At 48.2% G+C, this 23,030-nt stretch overlaps 1 protein-coding gene across 4 annotated transcripts in view; it reads left to right on the top strand.

The window, feature by feature from the left end:
• Positions 1-23,030, top strand: part of WDR44 (WD repeat domain 44) — a 1,281,409-nt gene that overhangs the window by 1,139,703 nt on the left and 118,676 nt on the right. For all 4 annotated transcript variants that reach the window (XM_069612853.1, XM_069612855.1, XM_069612854.1 and 1 more), the window contains one exon: positions 10,014-10,141. In XM_069612853.1, coding sequence (XP_069468954.1) covers positions 10,014-10,141 — 128 coding nt within the window. The remainder of the gene's footprint in view (positions 1-10,013; positions 10,142-23,030) is intronic.

Below are 23,030 nucleotides of genomic sequence, written 5' to 3'. Positions count from 1 at the left end.
CGGCAAAACTCACAGGTATTATTATACTGGGCAGTTAACTCGTCACAGTAGAAAAAATTAAACCGTTACATTTGAATTCCAGTGTACATATAAGGGTTGTGAACCAAGAGAAGAAGTTGGTGAACAGCTGGGCAATGAGAAAGAGAAACAGTGGAGGAAATTACTGTGGGAAAGGTGGAAAATAACTCTATATCCTGAACAAGAACAAATACAAAACTAAGGGATCCAAGAAAATTGGAACTGGTATAAACTAAGACTGAAAACCAATCAAAATAATATTCCCTCAAAAGGGCATGCTGACGTTTATGCTGATAGACAGCCAAAAGGGAAGAGAGAAAACGTCAACATTCCCTTTCGAACTAAAGAGACTAATACAAGAAGTCACAAGAGACTATTTGCAATTTGTCTATTAAAAAATTGGTACTAGAAAGTACCCTAAGGAGAAGGGAGTAATTCTTCCAACTTAAGTTTGTTGTCTTAGGGGTTTTCAGTTATGGTCGTTACGAACAGCAGACTTATTTCTTTGCAACATAGGTAGGGACCCCCCCATAGTTACAATTAAAGTTAGGCCTGATCTCATTACTTTTAACGAAAGATTGTAGATCATGTCCTCTGAGAGCATGTGTCTTTCTTCTGACTCGCCACATTCCCTACCCCACAAACCCCCGATTGCCTATCAGGGAGCAGTATCGGAAGAGCTGGGACCAGCAGGAAGCAGACCAGCACTAGAGGAGACCAAGGAAGCCTCCCCCAAACCTTTGCAGGCAAAGACTTGTTTGATCTCTGTTCACCCCCGGGAAGGACTGAAAGACCAGAGAGGAGAGTGTAGCATCTGTAGGAGGACTTGGAAGAGACTTTGGAGTGTTTTACAAGGAGAGGAGTTAAGGTATTTGGGTGAGAAAGGGGTACAGTTGGGTGTGACTGGGAGAGTGGCTGGAGGGAATTTTTGCAGAAGAGCAGGAGTTGGGCTGAGTGCAGGTGGGGAATGGTTGGCAGTAGTTTTGGAGAGTAGAGATGGGTTGAGAGTACGAGAGAAAGGAGAGGGAAATGAGAGGTGAAATGTAAATGCGAACAGAGGCAGGGTATTATTGGAAGAAGTGACGTGATGGGCAGCAGATAGATGAGACAAAGAGACGGAGTGTAATGAGGGGACAGTCCACAAGGGAGATTGGGTGTGAAGAGTGAGAGAAAAGAGACAAGGAGAAGCATAGAGGGGAGAAAGGCGACTGATGACAAATTTGAGAGACGGCCATCTGGAGGAACAAGGTACCAGAACAGAGACTACCCTGCTAGGTCATGTAGGAAGTCACTGAGGGAGTCTGGGATAAGGCTGTAACCTCTAGGCCCTCCTTGTGCCAAGGAGAGAGCAGACAGTGAATTAGCGTTGTTTTCTGACCTGTTGGAGTAGTGGGACTTGGCTAGGGAGGTGGTGGGAGCGCACTGAAAGATTGAGGGAAATGTGTACAGGGATCCCACCTAGACTACAAGTCCCAATTGCCTGTTTTTGTAATATTACATCTACGTTCTGTCCCATTTCATCCATACTGTTTGGGCGTCCCGTCCCATGACCGGAACCATTTTGCCTCACAAAAATGGTATTGCCCTTTAAATTTAGAGCACACCGAGAAGTGCCGCATATGTAACCATGCTCTGCTAGCCCTTTCCCACCCCAATCCAGCTCCTCACCTCAGTCCTCTTTCCCGCTCGGATGGGATTTGAGCAGCCTCCCATCAGCACGCTAATTTTTTATGGCACAGCTAATTCTCGCGTGGTTTTTTTTGTCTTCATCCGGGCTCCGGCGCCTCGCTCCCCGGCATATGTTGGCTCTGAGCCAGTTTTCCAGGTGCACATCCTGAGAGGGATCTCTTCCGCAGAGGCCTCCACCAGAGCCTCATTTCACAGCTCTGAAGCCTCCCCCACCTCCTGTGCAGATGAATGTTGCACCATTGCAGACGGCTTATATTTTGATAAGTTAGTTTTGTATGCTGCCCATCCGTGCAAAGACCCTAAATTCAAGAATGTCCATAATCCGTATTGAAGGACAAGTCTCGACGTAGTCCAATGTACAGTATCTAGTTTATTGTTAAGGTTCAGCAAATCAACAGCCGACACGTGCTTCGACGAATGGGTCGTCCTCAAGGCTGTTCTTCCCAACAAAATGATTCAATAACCAAGAGAAATTCCATTGACAAATAAAATGCATACCGATGCATTAAACAGATTTAGACAGTAACAGAAAATATAGGCAAAAAAATGTAGATTACAAACCATGACATCATACAGAGTCCGGCAAAATGAGGCGGCTCAGGGGGATTAAAAAAAAGTGTTGGTTTGAAAATTATAAAGGTAGGTAACACATGTATATAAACCATCGAAGCTTCATCAAACACATTGTTAGTCTAATGTTAGTCCCAGTGTCTATTACATGCCTAACATGTAGAACATACCATAATAGATTGCTTCAAGCGTGACATGCCAGCTCAAAAAGGAAAGAAAGTGATTGAGGGTATTCCAATCTCAGGGTAATTTTCAAGAGTTAAAAGTATCATCGAGTACCCATTGTTATGTTTCCCTAAACGCAGTCCAGGTTTCACCACTAGTGGACCTCATTCCAGTGGAGGTGGATGTCCCAGAGAATAACCATTGTATATACAATTAATCAGTAACTAAGTTTGTGGCCTTGTATAACCCCGAGGTGGGATCACATGCTTTTGGTTTTAAACCCACAGTGAGTAATCTACGCACCCATCTTTGTTATTGGTTTCTGCTCTGTAACAATAAAGCAAACAGAATTGGATCAAGTCACGCTTTCGTTTGGGATACAACCTAAATAATTAGTCATTCATAATAAAAATTGAAATTTGTGGTCCCTCACCATAAATGTGGTAGATACATTGGCTTGTAAAGTCACTAGCTTCAATCCTTGTGGTAGAAATTATCATTCAGCTTATTAAGCTGTATTGCCTGATGCATAAATGTCAGGTGGTACTTGACAAAATGTCCAATCTGAAATATAAACAAGTAGCCTATAAATATCTTCGGTGTGTTATAATGGCCAGATTATACAGTTGAGACCAATTGTGTATGAATTAGAGAGAATATTATAGCTTATCAATGAAGAATCCTTGGGCAGAAAACACTGTGGGCTCATGTACCTCACTTGAGTTTAAAGTATAAAGACTCTGAAGAGTCCAGTCATCTATAGACAGTATGGGGTGCCAATACCTGTAATATAAATATTGTGACAATTGGTCACTTATACTAATCTCCGGCCATAGTTTACATAAGAGTTGAAATCATAACGTGCCTGAAATCTCTTACCTCTCCTATCGTCGTGGGTCAGATCCCGTATAAGCCCGATTTACGTGTGTGTGGCGCCATCTTTGTTTATTTATTCAGATGAGCCACATTTCACAGCTCTGAAGCCTCCCCCACCTCCTGTACAGATGAATGTTCCACCAGTGCAGACAGTTAATATTTTGATACAGGGTCTGCCTGCACCAACCAAACCACTTGAGCCCACTCTCCAGAATGTGGTCTCCACATCAGGTACCCAAGAGGGGAAAGTCTCCACACAGACACAGATGAGGCGGAAGAGGAGAATGCGCCATCTTCTGCTAAGGCGTTTCACAGCATCATGGAAGGACTGGCTGAATCCCTGGGAGTAACGGCACCACACCAGGAACAACGGAAAGCAGCAGTATTGTCTGAGATTCCATCTCTGAGAACCGCTAACCGCTCAGCCACACCATTAAAAAAGGATGTGTTGGCGGTTGCTAAAAAGCTGTGGCTTCAGCCCCACTCAACTCATTCAACAAATTCCTTGATGCTAGGTTCAAACAACTGGAAAGTGAATCGCTGCGGTTGGCTTCTCATCCATCCCCAACCCCAGACTTCGATGGTAGCTGCCTCCTCTCTATATTCAAAGCCTGCAGGGTCAGTTTCGTCAGAGTTGTCGTCTTCTCTTTATCCAGAGAGGTGATGTACCTAAATGCAGGCGTACACCTCAGACAAGCTAATGTGGTCAATTAATTTCTGGCTGCGGCTAATCAAAAACTATGGAGGGAGATCAGGGATTTTCTTCCAGATCTTCCTATCGAACGACAGGCAACCTTTAAAGCAGGTTTAGCAGAAGCAAAATTAATAGCTCAAGACATGCTGGAGGCTTCGGTGTCTCACATTGATAAGCCAGCAGGGCCATTCGTTTGGGCAGAGACATTAGAAGATCGGCATGGATACCTGCTACCAAGTTTACAGCGGACGTCCAGGACAGAATATTGGACGTTCCTCTTGAGGGAGCAGACCTCTTTCATTCATCTAAATACTAGGAATTAACAATATAAAAGACAAACACCCAGACAGCTAAATGCCTGCGATCTTGTCTAAACCTGCACAAAAGAAATTCTCGAGTGTGGAATCGAGATGTGACCAAAGAGCATGATCATTTGGTAGATTTAGAGGATTTAAGGACAGGAGGGCCAAGCAACTTGACCCTTTGCCCAGTACACATCACAGGAAGCAATAGCATACAGCAACCAATGGATGATTTTTCTCATCTTGCTCCTCATTACAGGTCTCGAATCCTAAAAAACAATGAGGGTGGCATCCAGGTTCAGCCCGACACATGTCATTCTGAGATCACCTCTTTCAGAACCCATGGTCCATATCAGTCACTAACATGGGTTTTTCGGCTCCCCCTTCCTCCACTCCCCTCGGCCATCTCCTCCCCTTCTGTCAAGGTCTTTCAGTGGAAAAAGTCCCACAAGCAGAGGAGGGTCTAGGCGTCTACTTATGAATCTTCACGATTCACAATTAGAACCAGGTGAGCCTGTGAGTAGTCCTGGATCTTTAATACCTCAACGTTTCGCTTCCCTTAGAAATGTCCAGGATGGTGATGCCAGTGGACATAGCCAAGGTAGAGAGTGGATGTGATCCTTTTACCTGCAGGACACCTACCTGCATGTCCCCCTTTGGCAGCCGCATAGGTAAATGCTACGCTTTACAGTGATGGGGGTCATAACTTTCGATACAAAGTGCTTCCATTTGGCCTGAACTTGATGCCACAAGTTTTCACGAAAATAAAACGCCATAATGGCAATACTCAGGATGGAGGGACACCACATATATCTGTGCTTAGACAACTGGTTGATTCGCGCATGTTCAACAGAGAATAAGATGGTCTTCTGTCACTACTCCTGCAAATACATTTCTACCTGGGTTTTTCAATCAACCTCAAAAAGTCGGAGTTGGTACCGTCCTAGAACATAGTATTTCTAAGTTTTATTATATTGTGGTACCAACACATAGTATGGCTTCTAGCATCATGTGTCCTTACTGTACCACTGCCCAGACTCAAGATGAGTGATCCATACACACACTTGGGATCAGGAAACAGGTAATCAATCCTACAGGATTTCTATCCCTTCATCTCTGGAACAAGACCTCATGTGGTGCAAATAAGCGTCCAATGTTATGAGAGGGGCTACCTTTAGTCAACCACCCCCCCATACAGTGATGATTACTACAGATCCTTCCATGGAAAGTAGGGGTACCACCTTTGGTTAGCGGGAAATGGAGTCCATCAGAGAAATATTACCACATAAACTGTCTGGAGCTACTGGCTATTGATTTAGCGCTCAAATCGTTACAGCTTATCATAAGAACAGACATTTCCACTGCAATGTACTATGTCAACAAGCAGGTGGGAACAAATTATCCAGATCTATGCAGACTAGCAGTAGAGACATGGAATTGGGCTATACGTCAGGGCATTCAACTCAAAGCTGTTCACTTACCAGGGGAAGAGATCACAGAAGCGGACAGACTCAGCAGGCTGGGAACCACCTTGTACGAATCGGAACTGAACCAGCTACCTGTCAGCAAGGTTGGGTGTTCAGTGCCTAAATGTGGAACTGCTGCTTATTGGTCCAAATTAAACATCTGGAACATGATAGTTCCCAATAAACAATGAGTACATTCCACCAAATTAAACATCTGGAGCATGATAGTTCACAATAAACAATTAGTACATTCCAGCGAGTTCAGGTCAGACTTCAGTTGATTGGGACATTTCTTTAATTGGATGCTTGTCCAATAGAAGAGTAGCGTGCTACGTTCAATAACAGAGTGATATGCCAACACGTGTTTCGACCTAAACAGGTCCTTTTCAAGGCCACACTCTGCTCAACACAAATCCAAAACTTAGTCTCACTGATCAGTCCTTTGAGAACTACAGTTTCCAAGGGTAGAAAGTATTATTCTATCCATTCTACATTTTAAGTGAAACCAGCCAATCCCACCTTATGTGGAGTGCTGGGGAGATACAATTTATCCCCCTTCTCTCTAGCACTGTAACAATGCTGTCACAGGGACAAGCTTACTTTAAATGACTGGTGGCAGTGAACCTTTTTACTAATCCGGTGCACTTTTACCACAGGCTGTTTTCACAGCTGCGGTAAAGGCACCCATTTTACCAAAATGGCCCGTCTTTTTGCCATTTGTGTGTTTCTTGTCCAATTTTGGGCTTTTCCTTGATCTCCAGAGCGGCAAATTCCTTTGTGTGATTTTGATCTTCGTCGGGAGACCTCGGACAAGTCCACCCAGGCTCCAGAGTGTCTGTGAAGGCAGGAAGTGAGGGAGGAGTCCAAAACTCTGCAGCGCTTTGGCTTCCAGCCTGCCTGCGAGAGTCCAGTTTAAACTGGGAGGCTGGCTGTTCTGAAAGGACTGCCAAACCCCCAAGGTGATTGGCTGGGTTCCTGCATAAAAGTCAGATCCTGGAAGCTGAAGAAGTAGTTGACCACTGGAACCAAATTCGAAGAGGAAGATGAAGAAAACACAGCTGAGACAGTTTCCAGCGGCCAGAGAGCCAATTGTGTAACCATAGCCTGTTACCCTTTCTTCCAAGCAAACTGGGGACTCCAAAAACTACAACCTCCGACCCAGAGCCTGGTGAGATCCACTAGATTTAGGAACACCTGCATTTTGAGCGATCCCGCATCGTGCTGCAACCTTGTGGGGCTAGAATATCGCAATACCCTGGGACCTCGAGCCACTGTGTAGTGCATGTTCTCCTGAATTCCGAATGGAGCTGGAAATTTGGTGGCATCCTGCTGGACTTCCAGAGACGTGAATAGAATCCGAAAAGTCCCCTCATCAGAGTGCTGGACCTTGCAAGTGACAAGAATTGAACTAGCGATATTCAGAAAAGGGTGCCAAAACCACAGACTCACATCCAGCCACAAAGAAACTCTTGCCTGGAGCCTTCCCTGTTGCTCCCTGCTGCAGGATCCGTTCCAGTGTCCTGTCTTCCGTCTTCATGACAAGGAATTGAGCGGCCATATTTTTGGCTACAGATCCTTAAGTCTACCCCCGCTGCAGCCTCTTCTTCTGTGCTGAGTAAACCATGCAAAGAACCTCTTGCCTAGAGCCTTCGCCGTGATCCCTGCTGCAAAATCCTTTCCCTTTCTCATGAAGAAGAAATTAATCTACCGGGTTTTTGGCTGCAGGTCCTGAAGTCTTCTTGCAGCAACTCTTCCGTACTAAGGTACTGTGTTGGTTGGGTTATCTACTTGCCTTGAGGCTTTGTGATTCCTGTTTAACTTTGGGGTGTTTTCTGTGGTTGGACGGCCACTCCTCCAATTTCACCCAGGCCCATTGCTGGAATCCTTCTAGCATGTCTCTGAAGTCTGTGGACCCTAAGTTTAAAGAGAAATACTTAACTTGCTTGACCAGTCTTCCTCAGGAACTCTGACTTGCCTGAAACTGAACCCTATTTCACCCTGCCTACAGCTGGCACCTAGACCACTAGGGTCCCTCTTCTGTCTCTGGATGAACTCATATACAAGGGAAGGAATGGATAAGTAAAGGATTCTGGCCCTCATTACAAGCTGGGCAGAAAGGGATACCGGGCACTGGTAATGACACTGGTGCCGGTAATCCCTTTACGCCCTATTCCGAGGTCCCTTTGCGGGTCCTTCCTTAACGCCTGGTTTTAGCAGGCGTTAAGGTCGGGACCCGCAAAGGGATACCGGGGTCAATAACGGTACAGTATTTTACGGTACCGTTATTGCCGCCTTCCCCCTCCCATTGAGCCCTATGGGGGCTCAAATGGGAATGGGGAATGGCTTTTTAAATGGGGACTTACCGGTCCCGCAATGGTCGGAATAGACCAGTAAGTCCCCATACCACCAAGTTGGTGGGGGTACGCTAATAGCGCCATGACTAGCACCAACCTCGGAATGATGGCCCCTGTCTTGAAAAGAATAAGAAGTATTTGAAAAGTACTTACTTGTGAAAGAGTTAAATGGTAACTGTAACTCTGAGAGTGAACGGTTAAAAACGTTCTTACTTACCTTGAATGTGTTCTGCCATTCTGAAAAGTATATGCAAAGTTATTTTACTCTCTTCCCAAAAGTAATGCTGTTGGCTTCACTTAACTATTTCTTTCAGAATATTAGTGTGTTAGTTCACCAACTGGGTTTTGCTTTCCCTTGCCTATTTTATATAGATGCTAAAAAAGTCTTAGGTTTATACCCACCTTTAAGTTGCTGATAGTTCCTTTAAAAGAGTATATGGGTTTTACTTACCTTGAATAGCTGTTTGCCATCCTAAAATAAGTTAGAAAGTTATTGCTTACCTTAGGCTCTGGAAAGCAACTGTTACTTGTATGTTACACCAAAAGATCTTACTCACCTAGTATAACTGTGTTATCATAAATGTAGTTAAAAGTATATACTGTTCCTTGAATGTGTGTTCCACTATTCAGAAAGGTAACCTGGTAACAGGGTTGGTTGATTATGTGATTCCTTAACTGAGTGTGAGTGTATGACTGACAAGGTCTACTTCATTTGTCTTAACTGTAAAGTACTCTAAAAGTAAATTGTGGTTTGACTCCCCATGAATAGGTGTGTCCTATACTCTGTGTTTGATTAGGTCTGACTGCATAGAAATACTGTTAGGCTTCTGAATAAAGTCTATGCTTTGGTCTGTGTACTTTAAAGCATAGTGGTGTGTTTTTTATAAATTGTTGACTCGGACCAGTACCTATCCCAACACTTAACTTGGGCTACCTGTATTTATAATAAGACACACGCACATGTGCCTGCACTACTTTGCGCCTATCCAATAGGGCTAAAACTTCTGATTTTCAAACAGAATAAGAATAAAAATGGACAAAAACAATTGATTGGAATAAGAACTTTTTCTTTCAACTATCATTGGCGCAAAGTAGTGCAGGCACATGTGTGTGTGTGTCTTTCAAGTTTACAAACGGAATAGAGGAACTCAATGACTCTGTATCAGCCTACACTCATGTGACAAACGGCTACATAAGGAAAAAAAGAGAGAAAAGAACAAATAAATAATTAAGTGATAACTACAAGCAACACTTGTACAAATTAGGTCGCGAAGGTACAAATGCAAGATATTGATACAGAAAAGTTCCTCACAACTCAAGACTAGTGTATTTATAATAAACCTTTATTTTTTTATATAAAGCTTCTGGTTGTAAGTGTTTCTATTGAATCCTTGGTATACTACAGGTTCGATGTACTTTCCTACAGCCCCCCCTCCCTCCTAAGATCAGCCTGGCTGCTCTGTCTACGCTACCATATACTCAGGTGGTACAGCCCTAGTTGGACTTCAGAAAAACTGTCCTAAGAAATAGAAACTGAAAAATTAGTGGATTTGTCTTGTGACTCATTGAACACCTTGTCACTGAAAGATATGACTGTTGCGGTGCCTTTAGGTTTAGCCTTATAGTAAACAGTTCTTTTTGTTCCATATTTAGATATGGACATCACATGGAGAGTTAGCAGGGTTCTTTGCCAGTAACATTTGTTGACTTTATATGACCAGTTTGTAATATACACTTTGCCTCTTCTTGAGAGTGGCTGCAGAGACTGCATCAAGATATACCCTTTGGATTTAAAAGCTTTTTAAAGCAATGTGCATATCCTTTTCACGCTTTTCCAATAAATACATGTGCATTAATCAAATCTTTGTGTTTCTCTCAGCCATGACTATACTTACATTGTGAGTGGTTCTGAAGACAAATATGTGTATACTTGGAGCACTTACCATGACCTGAGCAAGTTCACTTCAGTAAGAAGAGACCGTAACGACTTCTGGGAGGGAATTAAAGGTAATCGTGACATTTCACTAAGTGTACTGCTCTTTAAGTTGTTCAAATGTGTACTGCACTGTTATGATTATCGCCAGTTTTTAAGGTATTGGTGGAATTTATTATTTCTCCAACATAGGGTCTGGCATGGATTCACATGCTCATGAATATTCCCTGTCAGGCTGGGAATACTCAAAAAAAGAAAACGTGTTTCACTTTCACTTACAAAACTGTATTTTTCCCATAAACCAATCGCTGTCCTCTGGGTCATACTACCCCCCAGCCAATGACATTCCTCTCTTTAAGCCCCTCTCCTGTCCCCTGGCAGCCATCTTCATATTTTTACTGCATGCTTCAGTCTTGGGGGGGGGGTTACTAGAGTTTTTCTCTGCAAGATACGTCTAGTTTTTCTGTATTTTTTCACAGAACATTTTCAATTATTGTTCCGAAAGAGCCTGTGTGCTTTTCTCTCCATCTGCCGACAGCGGTGATCTGTTGTCTGTGAAGTTCAGCGCCCCTCAATGGTAAAGATCGTCAGTTTCCAGAAGGTCATCGGGCCTACTTTGCGCCCACCGACCATGACGGAGGAGAAGAAAGAAGGAAGATCCCTCTTTGAGCCCTGCATCAAGTGGGGCTCCAAAATGTGTTTCTGAAGGACACGCACCTACAATGCCTCTACTTCCTGCATCTAGACCACAAGCAAGGAGATTGCGAGACATTTTTTTTGTAACTTTCTTTATTGATTTTACAACAATGAAATAGTGAGACATTACAAGACCGTGCACCGGTCACGAGACCCTTTATCCCGCCTTCCCCCCTTGGAACAATTCCCGCTTAGTGTCGGGTTCAGTTTCATATCAGTTCTAATGATGTTGTTGTTCGGCACTCATGGCTGCTATTGGAGTGTCCGGTTGCTCGCAACAGTTTGTATTGGAGGTGGAGACTGCGAGCTCGAGTCGTCATCAGCGTTTAACAGGTATGCAATATAGAGGCCCCAGATATCGGGGGGGGGGGGTGGGGCGTGCGTGGAGGGGCAGAGTTCGTAGGTAGTTAGTTTCGGTGTCTTGACAGTAGGTGGCATCTTGGAGCCATTGCTTTAGTGTTGGTGGCTGTCCTCTGCCCCAGTTGCAAGCTATTCGTCTGCGTGCCAGGACCGAAAGTAGGTTTGCCAGTTTTCTGTTATGTTCTGGTAGTTGGTTGGTTAGGCCTAGCATGGTCAGTGTTCGGCCAGGTTCTAGTTGCACTCCAATTATAGCTGAGATTTTCTCTAGGACTACTGTCCAGAACGCTCCTATTTCGGGGCACGACCATGCCAGGTGGACAAAGTCGGCTTCCGGGTGCCCACAATGAGAGCTGGAGGCGGATATTGACGTCCTCTGGGCGTGGTCTTGCTGGAGTGTGGTAGACCTGATGGACAAAGTTGAAGTGAATTTGTTTGTATCTTGTGTTTATTGCCACTTTCTTTGTGAGTCGTGGTATGTATGACCAGTCTTCGTCGAGTATCGTAGTGTTCAGAGCTCTTTCCCACCTTGTTCGGGCTTTTAAGCTGCGAGTGAGTTTTTCTGTTAGCAAGGCCTTGTAGATATTTCACACCAGACGGCCATCACCTTGGGCTTGAATCACTCCGTGGAGCAGTGGCCAGGTCGGTGGTTGGAGCGGGAACGTGGCAAAGCTGGACTGCATGGCGTGTCGGGTTCGGTAGTACATGAAAACGTTGAGGGCGTTGTTTCCACCTTTGTTTCGAGCTTCCTGAATCGAGAGGAACGAACCGTTTGGAAACAGGTCACCCAGTGAGTGGATTTTTCAGTTTCTTGGTCCAGAGCTGGAAAACCTTTTCAGATGTTATGGGTATCCCTGGAATACTTCTCACCGGAAGGAAAGGGGAATAACTGGTTTGGACTCCGTTCCTTTTGGCGATTTTTTTTTTTTTTTTCTTTCCAAATCGTGTGTGTCGTGACCATTGTGTTCATCGGTGTTGAGGGTGCCGGTGGTTCATTGAGTATGACTGCGCGGAGAAGATAGGGTGTTGCTAGAGCTCTTTCGATTTGCACATGTGGCCGGATGAAGTGTGTTGCATACCAATGGCTCAGGAACTGTGCTTTTGCTGCCCAGTAGTAACTTTCTATATCGGGTAAAGCCAGTCCGCCTTATGTTATGGTCAGGATCATAGTGCTGTGTGCTATTCCGGCAACCTTGCCAGCCCATATAAGGTCAAGAAGGATGGATTTGATGCGCCGTAACAATTTTTGCGTGAGTAGTAGGGGGGATATTTGTAAAGAGATAGAGTAGTTTAGGGAGGATCACCATTTTCGCTAGGGACACCCTGCCCCAAAGTGTGAGGGGAAGCGTTTTCCATCTGTTCACTTTCGTTTGGATAGTGTCAAGTGTCTTCTCGTAGTTGTCTTGCATGATGTCGGTGCTGGTTCTGGACATGACGATCCCCAGATATCGGGCCTTCGAGTGTTGCCAGTGGAAGCCGAAGTCATCCTGAAATTCTTAGGTTGATTCACTGAGAGGGAAAATTATCGATTTTGCATTATTGATTTTTAGTCCTGAGAAGTTGACCAATTTAAGGACTGCTCGCATCACCGGATTCAGGTTGTCATACGGGTCGCTAAGGAAGAGTGCTATGTCGTCGGCGTAGAGTGAAACCACCATTTTGTGTGGGCCGAAGGCGAGACCTCTATGCAGATGATAAAGTCTTAGGTCGGACGCAAGGGGTTCCATGACCAGGGCGAAGAGCAATGCTGATAGTGGGCACCCCTGTCTGGTTCCTCTGCGTAAAAGGATTCCGGAGGAGCATTTGTTTCCGAGTTTGATTTTAGATGTCGGGTATTTGTAGACAAGGCCTATCATTTGGATGAATCGTTTGCCGAGGCCCATACATTGTAATATTGCAAATAGGAAGGGCCATTCCACAGAATCAAATGCCTTCTCGGCGTCGAAGTACTGCTACCGCTTGGTTTTCTGGGTTGAGGGCCTCCATCACTCCAAACATTCTTCTGAGGCCGAATGATGTATTTCTGCCTGGAACGAATCCTGCTTGATCCGCAAGAACCATTGCGGGCATGAGTGGCATCAACCTCCTGGTCAGGATCTTTGCAAAAATGTTATCCAGATTAATTGGTGATATGGGCCTGTAGGAGGTGCAATCATCTTTGGGTTTACCTGGTTTGTGTAGGAGAATGATATTCGCCGTGTAAAGAGTTGGTGGAAGTTGGTCCTTGGCTATGGCTTTATCCAAGACTTGGAGCAGGGCAAGAATGTCTGCGAAAAATTTATAAAATTCACCTGTTAGGCCGTCCGATCCTGGGGCTTTGTTGCTCGGTAATTCTTTAATGATTTCTAGGATCTCCGCTGAGGTGATGGGTGCGTTCAACGGCTCGCGTAGCTCAGCGCTCGTCCAATATAGTGCGGTTGTATTTCGGTATTCTGTTATTTCGGCGGGCTCCCTGGAATAATTGGAGTTATATAAGTTTTGGTAAAATTTGCGGAATGTTTCTAGTATGTCGTCTTCAGAGTATACAAGGGTTCCTGGCGTGTCCCGCACTGCCTCGACTGTCGTGGGTTTTCGATCCGCGGTGATTAGTCTTGCGAGCAATGCACCGGGTCGGTGCCCCTCACCGTACAGGCGGATTTTGTGATGGCTTGCTAGGAATTTGGCTTCTCTATCTGCTCATGATCTGAAGGATTCCAATTCTGCCTTGAGAGCGGCCAGCGAGCTGAGAGTATTTGTAACTGTAGCTGATTGCTCAAGTATTTTGAGGCGATTTTCGCATGTGTTTAGCTCTTCCCTTAACCTCTTTAGGATTCCGTTTTCTTTTGCTATGCACACTCCTCTGATAAAACATTTCAGTGTCTCCTAGAGTGTTCCCGGCGACGCTACTGTGCCTTGGTTTGTCTCAAGAAATGCGCTCAGTTCGGAATGCAGTTCTTCGGCAAAGAGTTAATCTTGGAGGGCTCTGGGCTTGAATCTCCATTGGGCCCTGGTGAAGTCGCTCCGTTATGTCGTGCACACTAAGGTGACCGCTGAGTGGTCTGAGATGGACCTGGGTAGGATTTGGCATTCACCCCATTGGAGTCTGCTGTGTGCCGACAAAAGATTTAATTAAGTATCAAGCTGGATTTGTGTACCCAGGAATAAAAGGTGAACTCTTGAGAGTCGCAGTGTTTGCTTCTCCATATGTCGATGAGATTGTGTGCTTTGCATATTTCGGATATTTTCATACTCGCCTTGGAGCGAGGAGCGGTTGTTTTGTCTGTACGAGGATCGAGCGGGGTGTTCAGATCTCCACCCCATATTATTGTGGCTTCCCTGTTTGATGCGATGTGGGTCTGGACCCAGTTGAAATTGTTGGAACCGTCGATGTTGGGGCCGTAGGAGTTGATCATGATTATTTCTTCCCCGTCTATGGTTCCTTGAACGAGCAGTGTTCTCCTTTCGGAGTCGCTCTGGGTCCGAATTAGTCTGAAATTTGTTGATTTGCTGATGAGTACGGCGACTCCCCTTTGCGTATGATGAAAACGAGGCGAAGTATCTGTGGCATCCCCACGTTTTCGCCCAGTGGTTTTCTGAGTTTGGCCGTAGATGCGTCTCTTGTATGAAAGCCACATCAACGTTGTGGCGTCAGAGGTAGTGTAGTAGCTTCCTGGTTTTGGAGGGCTGGTTGCCTCCTTTAATGTTCCATGTAGCTAGTTTTTATTTTGCTTATAGTTGCTGCGTTGTTTCTGCTGCTCTGTCACTGTTTGGTGATTTTGAGTGCTTAAGGCTGCTTCTTTAGACTGCATGCTGATCCGACAAGGATATTCGTAAGTCCAAGGTGGGGACATTGTTCCCGGTCGGGTTCGGGTGGGGTTGGATTTGGCCCCATTTGGTGCACGTCTAAAACTCTTGGCTTGTTTCTTTTGGGGACACTTTCCTCAACTTGTGTCCCATCTCCCTTTTTTCCTTCCCCGTCGGGCAACCCCCAACCCGCCAGAATGTGACCCCCCTCCCCCAAGTAACATTGTGAACAGTGCTGTGCACGGGGCGCTGGTGCCCTCCAAGAGCACCTATCCCGAGGTGTGTATAACTGACTTTTGCTCATTTCCCGATCTCCTAAGTCAAACTGAATGTGGGGTGCTTTTCAGGGCAGATCGCCCCCATTCCTTCCTCTCCCTCGTGGTCTAGGCATTTCACGTAATGGGCGACATCCGATATTATTGAGAAAGATGTTGGCTTCTTCTGGAGACGTGAAGAATTGCGTTTTTTCAGCATGGAGGATGCGCAATTTAGCTGGGAAAAGCATTGAATATTGAATTTGCTCCTCTCGGAGGCGGCGTTTAACTCCACCAAAGGCCCTTCGGGACGCTTGCACCGCTGGTGAAAAGTCTGGGAATATTTGGATTTCGTCGCCATCGAATTGAATGTCGCCTTTGTCCCTGGCCAACCTGAGTATTAGATTGCGGTCTCTGAAATTCAGCAGTTTGGCGATTATGGGGCGAGGTGCCGATCCTGGAATTGGGCAGTTGGTTGGGATCCTATGAGCTCTTTCAACCACAAATAGTGTCAAGAAGGTGGTTGTTCCAAAAATGTCTTTGCATAGTCGTTCCACGAAGTCTTCCATTTTTGCAGGATTTTGTTGCTCTCTGATCCCCACCAGTCTATTGTTGTTGAGGCGGCTGCGCCCTTCCAAGTCTTCGTTTTTGGCGACAATTTCTTTTACTTGGCGTTCTAATGATGACACTTTGGAGGACAGGGACGTGGAGTTGTCTTCCAGGTCGGAGACCCTCTGTTCAACGTTGTCGAGCCTCTCGCCGTGTTTATCAAGGCGGTGTTGTATTAAGTCGACTTTGGATGAGAGGGTGTCAATTTTGGCATCGAGGTTGCCTATGCCTGTTTTGAGATCGAGCAGTATTTCTCGTATGTCAAGAGATTGGGGGGGGCATTGACTCGGTTTCCTGTTCCATGGTTGGTGATGTCGCCATCTCTTGATTCGACTGCTTGGGAGTTTTAGCTATGGCCCCGGTTTCAAACATCAATTTTCGCAGCGATTTGTCCATTTTGCCCATGCTGGTATGGATTCCCGACTTTGTTGGTTGTGGCGGCCAAGGGCCCGCTCGTCTGGCTTGGGTGACAGTTGTGTGGCGCTGTGGTCGACGTGTCCCGATGTCGGGTTGCAGAATAACAGCAGAGGCCCTCCACGAGGTTGCCGCTGCCGAGGGGCTGTGGCAACACGGTGTGGGCCCCAGCGAAGAGTTTTCCCGCTATGTTCTTTGGTCGCTTGAGGGCGCCTTCGAGATGGTGGGGCCCGGGCCGTGTATATTTAGAAGGCTGGAGAGTTTGTGAGTTTTAAAGCACTTCCACGGCCAGGTCCGGGAGGCCTGGGTGGGGCAGCCGCGCGGGCCTCCCGCTGGAGATGGGCCTGTGGTTGGGGCCGTTTGAGTTTCAAGGAGTCGGAGGCCTGTGGAACGCCTCTCCCATGGGGCCAGGCAGCTGTGTGGGGATCTGTGGGCTGGAGAAGAGACCCAGGGCAGGGTTGCCCGGGGGGCGTCTCTCCTACCTGGTGCCGTTGGTGTGTTCAGATGCGTTCCCTCTCTCTCCAGCTGGGTCTGGAGGGCTCTGCAGGCTGGATGCCAGCATCGGCGCACCGACCGGAAGGCCGATGGCGCAGGTGGGCCGGGCGGGATCTCAGCCGCCCCTGCTGTTCTCGTGCTGTGGATTTCGGGCCTGTCGCGGGTGCCACCTCCACGGAGCCCGGGCGCCGCTCACCCCGCCTGGCAGCCCGTTGCTTGAGTCCGGGGGTGGTCGCTCAGGTGAGGATGACGCTAGAGGATCGTACACCCCGCCGACAAAGCGCCGCGGCCTCACCCCTGCCGCCTCTGCATTGACCAGAATAAGGGCGGACAGCGATGAAGTTGGTATCTGCCAGCCGTTAGAGACTTGGAGTATGTTATCGAGGCGAATGGGGGGAGGATTCGGGGGAGAATAAAGCTATTTTATCAGGATCTTTCTCGGGATCGGTGCAGAGCTCTCTAGTGAGCAGCGATCTTGGACGGCTCTCTAGCGCCCTATGAGATTGCGAGATATGCCGTAGATTCTCCAAGAAGATGACAAAGTACAGGCACAGTAGACTGGTGGTGTGGCTGAACGCCAAAGCCTCTGCCCCATACCACGAGCAGGGGCATGCCTCACCCAAGGATGGTCGGTCTGAGGAGCGGGCTTCCAAGTCCTGTGAGGGCGCCTCATTCGTGGCGGCCCAAGATAAGGCCAATCAAAGCGAGTTTGTGTCCACCGGGGTCGCCGCGGAAGTGGGTCCCACGGCAGACAGGGCGCGATTGACATCACCCTCTGCCTCCATTGACAGCCGGCAATCAAGCTCCTCCTGAAAGAGAAAATAGTGTAACCCAGCTAAGCTGCGGGAGAAGCCTGAGAAGCCACGGACAGAGGAGGAGAAGGCAGAGATGCCAAAGAAGGCCCAGGCAGCAAAGTAAAAGCCTTTGTCAGCGATAGAGCTGGTGGCGTCTGCTCTTTCGAAAGCTAAAGGGGGCTGACCCTGAGAGGGTGGCCCCCACAGCGCTGAAGGTATCCCTCCCTTTTAGGCGAGAAGCCGCCGTGGTGACTTTGACAAAGTCCACCGGCACTCCGGAGAAGGGGACACCACCTCAGAACCCCGTTCCAGCCCCTCTGGGTGGAAAAAAGGGGGAGTGGCAAGGAGGCCCCGGATCAGTCCCAGGCCATGGCACAAGCCATGGAAATTTCATCCACGGAGGACAAGAAGATACAGTCACTACACACGGTCCATGAGGACGTGGGAGACGATGAGGAACGTGCAGGACCTAGTGTTCTGATCACACCAGTTCCTCCGAGGGATGTGTTTCTGGACATTGGACATCCTATAAACCCTCCACACATTGAGATCCAGAAGAGGATGCCACAAGGGCCTGTTCAAACAGTCCCCCATGCCCCTGATCAACTGCCGACAAAGAAACGAAAGCGCCATCCGACGCCCCCTTTTCAGCCTCCACACCTGCGTCGGGTCCCATTTTCCCCCAGTATACACGGACATGGGGACGATATCGTCGGAGCGGGTAGCGGGTCCCTCCCGCCTAGGATGTCCCTGCCGGACGAGATGGGACCGTTCCATTCGCTAATCGCCAAGTCTCTGAGCTGTTCCAGCTCGTGCCCGAGGGGACCAGGAAGGAGGGTTTCCTGTACCAGAGGCGCGAGGCCAAGAGGAAGACAATAATGGCGGTACACCTCCTGGATGACGTGTGGGAGGAGGGCCTAGCCATCTTATAGAACCCTTGCATGGCTCCAGCCAAGCGAGGTTGGCTGGAGAAGGACTGTGTACCGAATCCGCCCCAAGTGCCTGAGGTTGCAACCATCACTGACTCAGTGGTTTTGGCGACCTGGAGGAAGCTGTCATCTAATCGGTCATCTGCAGTCCCTCCAGACAGCAAGGGTAAGAAGTTGGACGCAATAGGGAGGAAGGGAATCTACACTGCAGCATCCACCATCAAGGCGGCCAACGCACTGGCTATCCTAGCAAGATATGACAGGGAGCTATGGTACAAGCTGGGGCCTATCCTGGAGACCCTCCCTGACGACAAGAGGATGGAGGCGATTGCCCTTTCTCTAGGTGGGAGGGATAACGTTGGATCACGCAATCACAATGACGCTGGATGTTGCCGACACAGGGAGCCGCCAGATGGGGAACGGTGTCTGCCTTCGTCACCAAGGCTGGATGAAGGCCACGAATTTCCGTCAGGAGGTCCAAACGAAGGTACTGGACATGCCTTTCGACAGAGATAACCTTTTCAGGCAGGCAGTCGACGAGTCCCTGCAGGCCATCAAGGCGTATACAGGGACAGCCCGTGCCTTGGACAGCCTCAAACAGCCACCTCTTCCTTTCGTTCTTCTATAGGAAAGTCGAGCAGGTTGTTGAAATGTTTCTTCTCCTTGTACCGTCAGCCTTCCAGATCCACAACCCAGGAAGCTTGCAGATGCCATTCCCAGGCCTACGTAGGAGGAGGTCAGCATTGTTGCGAGCAAAGCAGGACGCTGGAATAAACTTGAACCGGCAAAGGAGTCGGGCCCCCACCCGTGCACCCCAGAGGGAGGCCGGCTCACTAGGTTCATCAGCGAGTGGGAAAAGATCACTACCGACAGATGGGTGCTGGATGCTCTCGCCCAAGGACATACCCTGGAATTTCAGCACAGGTGTCTGCGAATCCCGCCGGTGGCCCGTCAGGAGTAACACGTCCCTCGGCTCTTGGAGGAAGTACAGGCCATGCTACGAAAAGGGGCGATAGAGCTGGTTCCCCAGCAACTCCGGGGCTCCAGAGTCTACTCCAGAGACTTCTTAGTAAGAAAGAAGACTGTGGACTGGAGGCCCATTCTAGACCTATGACGTCCAAACCAGTACCTCAAGTCTCAAAAATTCAGGATGGTCACGTTGCTGCACGTGCTTGGCCAACTGGAAAGGGGGATTTCTTGACATCGCTGGACATGGAGGAGGCCTACTTCCACGTCCCCATTCACAGGAAACACTAAATGTTTCTATGCTTCGTAGAGCAGGGACAGCACTACCAGTTCAAGGCCCTACACTTCGCCTTAAAATCGGCCCCCAGAGTGTTCACAAAGTGCCTGGCACTGGTGGCACCCCAGCTGCGACTACAGGGATTCACGTAAACCCGTACCTCGACGGCTAGCGCATCTGGGCCCGCTCGCGGGAGTTGTCCATCGGACACACGGAGGCGGCCGTCAACCTGCTGACGGATCTGGGATTCTCCATCAATTATCCAAAGTCCTGCTTGACACCATTGCAGAACATGCTGTTCCTGGGAGCGAGGATTGATAGTGTCCTGCCTAGCATCACCCTCTGAGAGGGTAGCAGCCATTCAGGGGAAAGGTGCAGCGGCTGTTGCTGATGAAGACAGCCACAGTGCGGACCATCAAATCGTTCCTTGGCATGATGTCCTGCATCTACTTCATCCAGCTCTGCAGGTTACAGATGCAACCTCTTCAGGAGTTTCTGGACGCTCGCTGGGTGCTGGTGTCCGGAAACTTCGCGGACAAGACCACTCTGGATGAGTTCCGTGAGGCGATCAGGTGGAGGGGCGACCACTCCAACATTCACCGTGGCACAGGGTTTCTTCACGCCAGAGGCCTCTGGCTGCCGGAGGAGAAGCATCCCCATATCAACTTCCTGGAGCTACTGGCAGTGTTCTGGACCCTCAAGTTGTTCCTTCCATCTCTGAAGGGCAAGGTGATGAGGATCTTCATGGACAACACCACCACAATGTTCTACATCAGCAAAGAAGGGGCCACTCGCTCCCCGGCCCTCTCCAAGGAAGTGCAGGTACTGTGGCGCTGGGCAGTCAGACAAGAAATGTTCCTCGTCCCCCTTCACCTAGCAGGTGTCCAGAACACAATCGCGGACTCCTTCAGCAGGGAGTTGCGCTCCTACCACAAGTGTGAACTTTGGCAGGACCAGGTGGACCGCATCTTCGCTAAGTGGGGCAGGCCCCAATCGACCTGTTTGCGACAGTGGCAAACTCCAAATGCCAGAGGCTTGCCAGCAGATTCCATCAGCCAACTAGCCTGGGGGATGCGTTCTCCTTCCCATGGGAAGGGATGTTTCTGTACGCGTTTCCTCCATTACCTCTCCTGCTACAAGTCATCAACACACTGAGTGTCAGTGCAGGATGATACTCATCGCCCGGCGTGGCCGAGGCAGATTTGGTACCAGCGGTCCCAGATTTTCTCACCAAAGGAGGAGGCGCAATCCTGCATCACGAGCCATGATCGCTCAACCTGAGGGCTTGGCTCCTGCAGCCCTAGAGTTTGGAGGATATGAGTTGCCGGCATACTGCATGGAGGTTCTCGCCAAGGCCAGGGCATCGTGGCTCTGAAGTGCTACGGGCACAAGTGGAAGTGTTTCGCCATGTGGTGCCGGTTGCAGAAGATTATCCCTCTAAGGGTCACGGCCCTGCAGATTATTCCGTACTTGCTCTCTTTGGCCAAGGCTGGACTGGCGCATGCCTCGATCAAAGTACATCTGGCGGCTATCTCCCGCTGCACCAGGTCTCCAGGAAGGTCTTCACTTTTGTCTCATCGGCTCATCAAGGAGTTCCTGAAAGGACTTTTTCGATCTTTCCCGCCGGTGGGGGCGCCTGCCCCGACGTGGTAAATCAACGTGGTCCTTACGAGGCTCATGGGGGCTCCCTTCAAACCTATGCATCAGGCCTCCCTCGTTCCTCTCGTGGAAAACCGCTTTCCTTGTGGGTGGGTGAGATACAGGCCCTGTCCTGCAAAAGCCATACCTGAATTTGCACAAATCGAGGGTGGTGGTGCGGACACACCCCTCTTTCATGCCGAAGGTTCCATCGGAATTCCACCTCATCGAACCTTTGATGTTACCCGTTTTCTTCCCAAAACCTTTGTATCTGGCTAAGAGAGCCTTGCACTCGCTGGACATTGCTCGTGCCCTGAAGTTCTACGTGGCACACACCAAGAGTTTTTGAAAGACTTCACAGCTGTTCGTGAACTTTGGTCCAGTGAACCATGGGAAGGCTTTGTCCAAGGCTTCCATCTCAAAGTGCCTCTCCGGCTGCATCATGCACTGTCATCAGTTGGCAAACCGGCTGCTGCAAGGCCGTTCCACCAGAGCCATTGCGGTCATGACGGCATTCCTGGCTGGTGTGCCCATGCTGGACAAGGCTGCTACGTGGAGGTCCACGCGCACCTTCACGAAGTTCTGCTGCATCGACGGGTATTCCAGGGAGGAATCCAGTGTCGGCCATGCAGTACTACACAACCTGTTTGCTTGTGGTGAGTCTGTTCCAAGGGTAAGAGTGAATTGCTTCTGTTGAGCCTTGCCACCTCCTGTGGTTGTGTAATGTTATACTGCTGTGTATTCGTTATTCATGAGCAAGTGAATTCATGCCAGACCCCCATGGTGGAGCTGGAACAAGTTACCTGTAACTATTGTTCTCCAGTATGGATTCACATGCAAACCCTCCTTACTTCCCCTCTGCGGCTCTTCTTGGTCATACTGCCACTTTACGTGCTTACTAAATGTGAAGATGGCTGCCAGGGGAGGGGCTTAGGGAGAGGACTGTCATTGCCTGGGGCATATGACCCGGAGGACAGTGATTGGCTTATGGGAGAAATGCAGTTTTGTAAGTGAAAGTGAAACTGTTTTTCTTTTACTGAGGATTCCCAGCCTGACAACGGGGAATATTCATGAGCATGTGAATCCATGCTGGAGAACAATAGTTACAGGTTAGTAATTTGTTCCTTAACACATAAAAAAAACATGCTTAACTTGTTCAAATAGGTAATAGCAAATTACTAAGATTGGTCGTAAAGAGGTGCAGTAGCAGAAACTAAAACATAATCACAACAAGGAATATGCCCTAATCAGTTTACTGGCTTGTCTGCTAGTCTGAAAGAAATAGGAACTGAAGTGACACACTTGGTAGTTTGGTAAGATTGTGGGTGTGTGGAATGCAGACACACACCAAGCCCAATTAGCCCTTCTATAGTTCATTGCATGGTCAAAACCAGCAGCGTCCTTCTTGGCCTGCTATGTGGCAGGGTCCACATGTTTTTTTTAGATTGCACACATCAGTCTTCCTCTGCTGTGGTCATGAGGTGAGGTAGGATTTTTCAACTGCTCAGCTACTGCTATCCATCACGGCGAACATTAATGAAGAACTGACCAGCTAAATAAGAACCATGGAACAGGAAGAAAAGGCAGGTGGCAATTGTGAGCAAGTAGGAATGGATACCATATACTGGGAAAACAATGGAGAATTCCTCTAGGAGTGTACACAGGTCATACTTGGGATTGCCCAAGGATCTAAGTTAAGCTCAATACCTCTGTGCAAGGTATTCTAACAGATACTCACCTGCAAGCCCTAA

Source organism: Ambystoma mexicanum, chromosome 5p (assembly GCF_040938575.1).
Source record: "Ambystoma mexicanum isolate Mex_15411 chromosome 5p, UKY_AmexF1_1, whole genome shotgun sequence".
Taxonomy (NCBI): domain Eukaryota; kingdom Metazoa; phylum Chordata; class Amphibia; order Caudata; family Ambystomatidae; genus Ambystoma; species Ambystoma mexicanum.
The sequence above is the reverse complement of the archived record's forward strand: the minus strand, read 5'-3'. Positions and strand labels throughout refer to the sequence as shown.